Raw genomic sequence first — 10463 nt, forward strand, 5'->3', positions numbered from 1 at the left:
CAATTCACAAGTATTTGTTTAGTAAGTGGATTTGCGAGAGCTTCATAATTTTACTTACGAACAATACTAATTTTGTTCTTTAATACTGAACTACAAAGAGGCTGGAGGTGAGGTGTAGCTCAGCAGGGAGCACATGGTTAGCACACATGGGTCCCTAGATTCAATCCCCTGCACCAAAAAGTAAAAAGTAAAAGCTCTCTGTGCTGACTTCAGAAACGACAGCGAGGTATGAAGGCTAACCACAGACCTAACTGACATGGCCAACTCAGTTTGGGGCTCTCAGGGCCACAAGAGCTGTTTATTTTTCTGTGCAGTGCAGAGTCACAACCACTTTGGACTCTGATTCATCTTGTCAGTAGGTATATGTGCTTCTGCCATATTGCCACTCATTAGATAAGAAATCAGTCAGACTTCTCCGTATCAGCGACATGACAAATCAAAGGGACCATGGAACACCATTAGGAGCATCCGCTTACTCAAAACAGGGCCCGGGTCTGAGAACAGCTGTCCTTCGTGTCACTCCACTCAGCAAAACAAGAGAAAACGCTGTTTACTGTACAGTTACTGCCACAGATTTAATTACCAACAATCACACATCTTACCTTCTATTGCTATTTCACACTTCCCTAGGATTAATTCTGCACAAATCTTAATGATTACCTAAAAGCCACCATAGACGTTTCCCTTTGAAAACTGCCGTTGCTTGCCTCTTCAGCCAGGAAATGAGTTTAAATCTGTTGCTACAAATATACACATCCCTCTCAACCCAATACACCAGGTCTGCAGGAGGCAGCCCCTTCGCCTTCTGGAGAAAACATTCCCAACCTGAAAATGGCGCCTCTCTTGCAAGACATCTCCTTCATTCCCTATTTCCCCTCTTCAACCCCAATCACTGTTCTGCTAACATCAACAGAATAACAGTTCCCTTCAAAGAAAAACTGATATGGATGCTGGAAGAGAATTCATCCTGGAAAATCCTGTTCATTTTTTCTCCGATATAAAGCTTGGCTGGATCACGAAGAAAAATCTTTTCCCTTTTCTGCTAAGTTTAGCATAGCACACACAGCCTCACAGTTACAAAAGCTGTTTCACGGCCTTAAAAACTTATCTGTAATAAAAAACCCTAACTGTATCTATTGAGCACTTCTTAAAAATGAACATACGCCACCTCATAAAAGGGAACTAGGTTAGTATTTCTAAATAAAAAAGAAGCTACCAAATTTGTTTGTGGTAAACAAAATGGCTACTAGATTGCTCTTCTGGTTCTCTTTTCAACCCCTACATACAAATATTTGAATAGATTCACACAGAATAACTTCACACAGATTCACACCTTCAGCAGGGTTTTAATTGAGTCCAAAACCCTCTGATGAAGATCTGTAAGTCCAAGACTGACAGGTATATGACAAATAAGGATAGGGAATCCACATAGCTCTGTGAAAAATCTTACTCTGAAGGCTGTCAGTCAGAGCTATGGCTTGGATTTCAATGTTCCCATTTCAGCCTTCAGATGTAACACTTCACTTTTTTGTTTTTTTTATTATTTTCAAAGGAAGAAACATGCAAATAAATTTTGATTTTTAGAAACGTATTCAAAGCTTTTAAAAAATGAAAAAGCATTTAAAAAAAAAAAACTGCTCAGTCTTTACAGCAACATCACATTTTGATATCTCCAGGGCAGGAGGTTCAGGGCAACCAACCCTGACAGCTACTTTGGGGGAACTGGAAGAGTGCTTCAATGTGCACAGAGCAATACTCTCTAACTTTACTTAGACAGAACAGCCACTCCCAGCCTTCCAGGTCCCTTCTTGCTTTACACCTGTAAATTTCAATACAAATTCCAATTCCTAACAGTCTGTACTTAACCGCTAAAGTTTCCCTCATGTCAGTGTATGTATTAATCACAAAAATCTGTTTGATCATCAAAGAAGGAATATTAAAAATTCACTATGATCAATGTTATCATGGGGAAAAAAATCCAGTAAAATATGGTATGTTTAAACCAGCCTTTATAGGATAAACAGTAATCGAAGTATAGAATTGACCGGTTTTCTTGAAATTTACATTTTATAAGCATGACTGGGCTGGGACTAGTGGTGTAGGCCTGTGATCTTAGCTGGTCAAGAGGACAGATAAAGCAGGAGGATCCCAATTCGAGGCTTCCCTAGGCAACTTAGTGAGACCGTGTCTCCAAGTAAAAAGTACAGAGTTGGAGCACTTGCCTAGCAAGTATGAGATACTGGGTTTGACTCCCAATATCAAAAGCTGTTCCCATTCTAACCTAGCCAGCACAAAACACAAGATACTGCACAGATGTCTAGGACCCTGGGATGCATGTGTAACTCACTGGCTCAGAGAATTACATGTGATTTTTTTTCAAGATCACAAAATTATTTATTCAGCAAGTATTGCCATCCTAGAAGGTGGAACTCAGTAGTGAGCAAACACACATAATCCACACACAATCCTACCCTCATGAGCTTGCAGAATGGAACAGATAAAAATTTTTAAATGTGTATGTAATTCACTTTCAAAGGCCAAATGCATACATCCTTCCATTTAAGACTGACCTAAACGCTGCCTATTTTCAAGAGGAGGAATCCATAAATAAAAAGGTTTTGCTAATTTGATGACTAAGGTCTACAGAATAGAAATTTTAAACACATGTAAAACAACAGGTCAGTGAGGAGAGAGGTAGTATCTTCAAGGAACTGAATAAAGCTTCCCAGTGAGTATCTATGACCTAAAGCATTCAGGGCCATTTGCTCCTCAGAAACCTGAAGACAAATCAATAATTAAATGCTGTGACCTACGTATCAACAACAGAAATGTCTAATGAATATTCATAACATTTCAACTATAAAGGCAAGATATTAAATATCAAATGCCTTCTAGTTTATTCTGTATCCTATACAAAGTTTTCTTTGAGGTGTCAAAGAAAACAAACACTAATATGAATGAATTAAAGAGAACAAGACAAAAATTAGAGTTAAAATGAAACTCTTAGTGTGATGACATGTCAGAGATCATTCTTCAAGAAGAATGAAATCAAAATGTGTAAGCAACCGTAGAATAAATGTGGAACAAACTGGTATAAGTGCTGGATTATGACTCAAGAGCCCAAATTTTACTGCCACACTTGATAACCTAGTCAGATAACAACTGTTTTGTGATATTGCTACATTACTAAGAAATAAATAATTACAAGAAAAATGCATTACATCTCTGCGGGGCAAACCCTTTCCATGAATGTCAGCCTTGAACTCAAACTTTGAAAACAATTTTACACAGAATTTCATTTCAACACAAGAGTGATCCCTCCATGTAAACAAATGATCAAAGATGAAAAAAGAACTTTAAACTGTGAAGGAGTATGTTCTCTATGGGGAATATATCTCCGGATGGGGGAATATATCTCTGGATGGGGGTTCTTTGGTAAATTGAACAAAAGAGCGAGGAAATGAAGACTACTCATAAAGCACCAAGGCCAGGACTTTCCCAAAGGAGCCCCTCCCCAAAATCCTCCCTTGTTCACATGAACACTCAGTTCCTTGCTAAACTCAAACTCGAAAGTCACATCCCCATATACACACACAGAGAAATTTACACTTAATGTCTATCATGACTGAACAAATAGTGTGGGTACTGCAGATGGGGGAGAAGCCTATCCAGCCCCAGAACAGTAGTGATTGTCAATGATGTCCAGGGTGCCTGTTTTTGACAGGTAACTATGATTTTTAAATGCTGCTCATGAACGTAGGTGCTGAATAAACAGCAAATTTTTCTACCATGTATTACAGTCTGTCTTTGACAGGTGAGGTGGGGCTGTGTGAAACCCTGCTCAAATATAATAAGTGGGGGAGGGCAGCCACACACTTATACCTACCACTTTTTTAGCAGTAAAACTGTGGGGTTTCATTCTCAGCAATCATTTCCAAGTTCACTTTTAAAGGCATGATATATTATTAAAATACATAGCTTGTAATTAAGTATCTCTGTAAGTGTAGTACCCTCTCAGGCAGTTAAACCTAGGCCCTCTGACAAACCAAACTCATAGCTGCTGGGAAACCTCGAACTGTCAAATTTCAGGCAAATAAGTCTGGTTAACGAGACCTCAAATGCCCTGCTCCTGGCTAAACACAAACATATGAAGACTGTAAACAAAGGAAAATTAAAACCCAAGTCTCAGAGAAAATCTCTAAAATACATGTCTTTCCTCTTAATTGTATACTAGAACACTATATATTTATTCCACTTGCCCATGCTTTTCCCTTCTCTTTTTAAAAAAAATCAAAAGGCATTCCATTTTCAGCCATGAGAAGTAACAGAAATGACAAGGGTGGACAGGCTTTACTTATCCAATTTTCCTGTTCCCCTGGCTTCATTCCCCCTGAAACCCACCTCTCCATACTGCCCCTTGCCTTCTGTTCTTTATGAATACTTTATATTTGCACATTTACCTAACTGGATTTCAATATGAAGACTTAAGTCAAGACAAGGAGACAGCATTGGTAACCATTTGTAATTATGATATTTTGCTCCTGATTGTAAGCGATCCAGTACATAAGAAATTCAGTCCCAAAGGTAATGGGTTCCTGGAGCCAACAGATTGAATGCTCCAGATAAAAAAGGGGGGAGGGGGCGCTTCTCAAATCCGAACTAACAATGCAATATCCTTTTCTTACAGAAATGTTTGAGAAGCGTTATTTTTACTCATACAAATAAACACAAGTGCAGATATTTTTCAGGCCTGTTCCTGCAAAGCTGTTCATGCTTCCTACCATAATAGCTTAGACTTATGTCATGTTAGCTTGTACGTGAACCCTGATCGCTTGATTCTGAACATTCTCTCAGAGATAATAATCAATATAATTTCTATTTGAAAACAGAATTTTCTTGCTAACTTCGTGTTAACATTGAATGCTGGGTTGTCTTTTTTTTTTTTTTAACGAGATTAGAGGGAAATTTTCTTGAATTCTTCCCGTTTTTCTTGGAGCCCAGATGGCAAGATACTAAAATGTCCGTTTGAAACAAAAGGTTTCTGTTTGTTTCCAGGAGAGTAACTAGAGGCTGTGCTGGTTTCCAGTAGAAACTGCAGTGAATTCAGGCATACATCTGGGTCGCCTCATTAAACAAAAGATACCCATCCGCTGTCAACAACCACACAGTACAACCCTCCCTGATCCCTCATCTTTATCCGGAAGGAATGGTGCAGAAGAGACGCCTGTCACCATCCACCGGCCAAGCAACTCTTCTGGGGTCGCTCCTCTCAGTGGCCTAGTGACTCCAGTAGAGCACATTTGGGCTAGCCTTCCCGCCCCGCCCCTGCCCAGTACATTAGCCGGGTTTCTTTGGAGCGCCAGCCACGGCTCCCACAGCACCTTTCCTAGCAGAATCCAATCCCGAGTCTGCTCCCCGTTTCCACCCTTCCCTCGCCACCCTACAACGCGCCACAATGGACGCTGGCGGGTCACCGCACCGCACGCCATCGCCCACCCGCGCCGCTCGCGCGAACGCTCAGCCGTCCCGCAGACGCGGCGGGCGCACGGAGCTCGGCCCTGACCGCCACCAAAGGCGCACGCCAGGGCTCGGCGCCGGGCAGCCCCGGCCCTCGGCCCCTGTGTGTGTGCGCGCGCGCGGGTGCGGGTGCCGGCCGGGGGCGCGCGCGGGGAGGGCAGCGGCGAGCCGGGGCGGGGGGCACCGGGGCCCGAGGCCCGTACTCACCCAGCAGCAGCAGCTTGAGCTCCCGGCGGGCGTCGCGCTTGTCCCTGCGCAGCTGCCGCTCGATCTCGTCGTTGATCCTCCGGGCTTCCTTGGCCTCCTCGCTCAGGCAGCACGCCATGATGGACTCCAGAGTCATTCTTCCGAAGTGCCTCGCTGCAGCCCCGCCGGCGCCCTGCTCACACGCGCGCACACACACACACACCCTCCGCCCTCGCTCCCCCGAGGCAGCGGCGGCCGCGGAGCCCCGCCGCCCGGGCGCGCGTCCGGGACGAGCTCAGGGGAGCCGCGGGGAGGACGACGGCCGGGCCCGCAGCCCAGGCGGGCCGGGGACGAGCGGGGGCCGGGGGCCTGGGGCGCGCGAGGAAAGGCCGCCGCGCCCGGCCGCGCTCACACGCCGCCTTCCCGGGGAGCGCGCGGCCCTCCTGGAGCCCCGCGCCGCCGCCGACGCTGCCCTAGGCTGTGCGCCCAGCGGCCCGAGCTCATCCACCGAGGCGGCCCCGCAGCGAGCGACCGCCGACGGCTCCGCGCGCCCAGCGCGTCCGCTCCTCGCCGCCACCCGATTCGGCTCCGGGCGCCCTCGGCCTGCCCGCGCCCACTCGGCTCGCGCGCAAACCGGGCAGCCGGCCGCCGCGCGCTCCCCGCCTCCGCCCCCGCCTCCGCCGGACGCCCACCCGGCCCGATTGCCAGGCGCGCCGCGGCTGCTCAGTGCTCGCCCTCCCCCTCGCCACACACACACATTTTCTCCTTTCTCTGAACTGGAGCACAGATCCGGGAGGGAGGCGGCGGCGGCGGCGCGAGGAGGGCGGGCGCAGGGGGCGGGCGCAGAGCGAGAGGCGGTGCCGCGGCCCCTCCTGGACGGCTCGCGCGCTTCTCGCCCCGCCCCCGGCTGCCCGCCCCGCTCCGCAGCCGCCTCCCTCCGCGCGGTCCGGGGCGCGACGGTCACGGCCGCTCGAGCGGGGCCGGCAGGCGGACACCGACCTTCGGCTGCCGCGGGCCTCCGGGGCGTGGTCGGCCAGAATATGGCGGCCTCGGCCTGCCCTCCGGCCGCTGGCGCCACGGGAGCCCTGCGCGGTGCCCACGCGCTGCGCCTCGGGCCGCCCTGCAGCCCTGCTGCCCTTTCCTATTCCTAAAACGCCATTGGGCTGGACGCTGCTGCCTCGAGTGGCCCCTGACCCTAGGGCGGTCTTAGAAAATGGGGTACTGCGCCCTGGGGAAGAGAAGCGATTCTCGCTGGCTCGCGGGGTAGGGGGTGAGGGGGTGACCGAGAGATTTGTGGACGGAACTGTCCTCGGTATCTCCAGATAGGAATCTGAATCCAGAAGAGAAAAATGAAGCTGCCCAAGTTTCCAAGAGCCTCTTGATGGGTTCCAACTTTTCGGGGTCACTGAAGTGTTTGTTTTTGGTACCAGCACACTATGTTAAACAGCCTGGTAATATGGGGTTGACCCTTCTACACCGTGACAGTTAAGGATGGCTTCTGGAAGAATGCCAAGTAGTACAAAATAAAGGGAAAGAGACGGGGATGGTGGTTCACGCCCATAAGCTCCACATTCAACAGGCTGAGGCAGGAGGATTGCTCCCTGAACAGTATGAGACCTAGTATCAAAGAAAAGGAGGGAGAGAATAAAATAGGAAAGAGTGCAGAAACTAATAATCATTGAAGCAAAATTCTATTTAGTTTCTAGTCTTCTAATTTGAGACAGTTTGCTAATAAATAGAAAAGCTCTTGTTCATTCAAGGTTCTATTTGGGGAAAAAATTTTCATTCAAATTCAGTGTGTCTCAACAACAAGAGATGAGATTCGTATTATGTTCCTGCCTTTGTAGAAGCTGAGGCCTTCACATTTTGTGCTTTCCATGAACTGCTGCTGTTGGTCCCGGCTGCGATGTAAGGTCATAACGGTTGCTACAAATTCGGAACGAACAGTCTTGGACTTCAAGGTCTTTCCTCCAGTTTGCCTAATCTCCACCCCCTCGGTGCATGCACACATTGACTCACTAAGCCGGGGCTCAGATCGAGTTATGGACATAAAATGTGTTTGTTATAAGCTCTGCTTTTTAAAAAGATAGCTGACCAAAACAGCAAAGGAAACAAATTTCTCACCCCTTTTATATGAGTACCTTCAAAGAGCTGGTAGATTTGCTGGGAAAAGAAAAACTTGAATGACTAAAGATCCAGTCAATAGGCAGAAATGTAAAATGGCTTGCGGGGGGAATAGCAAGTAGTTTCTCTCTCTCTCTCTCTCTCTCTCTCTCTCTCTCTCTCTCTCTCTCTCTCTCTCTCTCTCGTGTGTGTGTGTGTGTGTGTGTGTGTGTGTGTGTGTGTGTGTGTGTGTTTTGGAGGGACACAAAGCGTTGGAAAACAAAATGATCAACATCCCATGTCTGGTTTCCTAAGGAGCCAGACCCAAATGGTGCCATTATGATGTCAGTAATAATTACATTGTGGCTTAATTGACCTCTTTGTTTTGTCACTCCTGTCTCAACCTCAGGGACACCCCCTGGCACTGACCAGATATTTAAATTGATAGCACAATCAGCAGGAGAGTATATCACTCATTGGGAAGAAATCAGGAAATAGGAATACCAGCAACCACAGGATAAAGCTATATAAGGACATCAAGAAGGAAACAGGAAGAGAAAATTCCGAGCGTGAACCTAAATCTATCCCAAACCCTTTGATGTATCTGGAAAGCATTTGCCAAGCAAACATCCCCATAACCTAAATCAAACAAATGAAGTCCATACAGAAACTCATTATGGTGTTGAGTGCGTTTGAGAAGAATGGACTCCAAATTATGCAACTAAACAGGGCTCATGTTAAAAAATTCCAGTTCATTAAATCAACAAACAAGGATTAACTGCCTGCTATGGGTAAATACAGTTAAGAGCGGAAAGGAGGCGTCCGGAGCCTACAGCACTGTCCCTGCACTCCACAGGCCAAAGTCTTAAGTCTGATACGTCTCTGAAGTAAGAAGGAGAAGACAAAACAGAAGTAACTTGTGTGTACATTGGGGTAAAAGTAATCATCCTGTTTGGAAGAGTTGGATAACATCGCAGGTACATTTCAATGTACCCTAAAGACTGTATAGGCTTAGCTTGGTGGGAAGTACTCAGGCCTGACTGGAATACCAGTCTGGCCCACTGAAGGAGAGACCCTGTGGGAAGGGAGGAAAAGAAGGAAGGAAGAAAAGAACAGAACAAAGAAATTACTTTCATAAATGTGTATGTACACCCCTTTAAAGAACAATTCCAAATCAAAATCTCCGGAGACAGACTGTGGGATGATAAGCCATTCTGAGAACTCGAAGGTGATTACTGTGTGGCTGAAAGGCAAACCACAAAGTCCTGGATGCTCTGAACTTCAGAGAAAACAGACTGTTATCTCCCCTGTGGTATCCCACGTCAGAAACCTACCCAGCCCATGCACCCCAATCTATTGCCCAGCCTTTGGGGATGAGAAGAAAGAAAAAAAAAAAGGAAAGGCATATTGAAGTCTCGTGGAGGCAGAGTCCAAGAGTGAAATGAAAAATCTCTTCTAAAACCATCTGAGTAACAAAGGCCTGAAGGGGAGTCCAGAAAGCAGGCCATGTACAGTACATTTGCTCCTAGTCACTTAGCATGGCTGCTTCTTAACATGTATCGTGTGTGTGTGTGTGTGTGTGTGTGTGTGTGTGTGTGTGTGTGTGTATGTGTGTGTGTGTGTGTGTGTGACTAAGAACAGGGGCTTTCTCACTCTCAAGGACCCAAAAGAATGCCGAGACTAGAGCTGGACCCTGGTTGGCCTGGAACTTGCTATGTAGACCAGGCTAGCTTTGAACTTACAGAGATCTACCTAACTCTAGAGTGCTGAGATTAAAAGCATTCACCACCATACCCAGCCTAGAACAGATAATATTTTTAATTAATTCTTATTTAATTTTATTTTGTGTATTTTTTTTTTTTTTTGCCTGCATGTATGTCTGAGCACCATATGTGTGCCTGGTGCCTGCAGAGGCAAGAAGGCATCAGATCCTCTGGAACTGGAGTCACAGATAGTGGTGAGTCATCATGTGGGTGTTGGGAATTGAACCCAAGTCCTCTGCAAAAGCAGCCAGTACTTTTAACCTCTGAGCCATCTCTGCAGCCCTAGGACATATATTCATTAGAAGTTGAATAAGCACAAGCATGCCACCACCTACATCACTGGCAGACAGCCTTTTAGGCAGTGTATTATGCCAGGTGCCTGAGGCATACAGAGCTCTTAAAGACTTTATAATCTGTTTGGGTAGACAGTCCACACAAATAAAAGAATAAACAATGCAAAATTAATAACCCACATGCATAAGAGAATAAACAATGCAAACGAGAAACACTTAAAACTAACTAGTGCATCAGGAATGACTTGCTCACACAATTCATTTGGAGTGGTAGTCCAAGGTACTATTAAAATCAACCAGGGAGCGTGGGTAAGCAACAGATGGGGAAACTAAACGGCCAATTGGAAATAAGCCTGAGACACTGCTGACACTAGATCAGCTGGGAAAGAGCTGCTCTGTGCAGAATTGCCAGCACCACTATCTGGCCAAGAAATAAAGGCGGCTTATTCCTTAAGAAGGAAATTGACCCAGGTCAAATGAGAAAGCTGTAAATGGCGCCACCTAGAGGAACATTCCTATAACCCCAGAAACAGTATGATCAGCTGTCTAGCTGAAAGCCTTTCAGGGTCAACTTGAGGATGAAAAACCTGGCAAAAAGCAC

The 10463-nt window shown here is 46.4% G+C and overlaps 1 protein-coding gene across 1 annotated transcript in view; it reads right to left on the reverse strand.

Moving 5' to 3' along the window:
* LOC128124428 (guanine nucleotide-binding protein G(q) subunit alpha) overlaps window positions 1-5975 on the reverse strand; it is a 248542-nt gene extending 242567 nt beyond the window's left edge. The window contains exon 1 of the mRNA XM_052760671.1: window positions 5725-5975. Coding sequence (XP_052616631.1) covers window positions 5725-5860 — 136 coding nt within the window. The 5' untranslated portion in view covers window positions 5861-5975. The remainder of the gene's footprint in view (window positions 1-5724) is intronic.
* Window positions 5976-10463: the final 4488 nt, after the last annotated feature.

This window comes from Peromyscus californicus, unplaced genomic scaffold (genome assembly GCF_007827085.1).
Source record: "Peromyscus californicus insignis strain IS unplaced genomic scaffold, ASM782708v3 Scaffold_4__1_contigs__length_199733344, whole genome shotgun sequence".
NCBI classification, from domain to species: domain Eukaryota; kingdom Metazoa; phylum Chordata; class Mammalia; order Rodentia; family Cricetidae; genus Peromyscus; species Peromyscus californicus.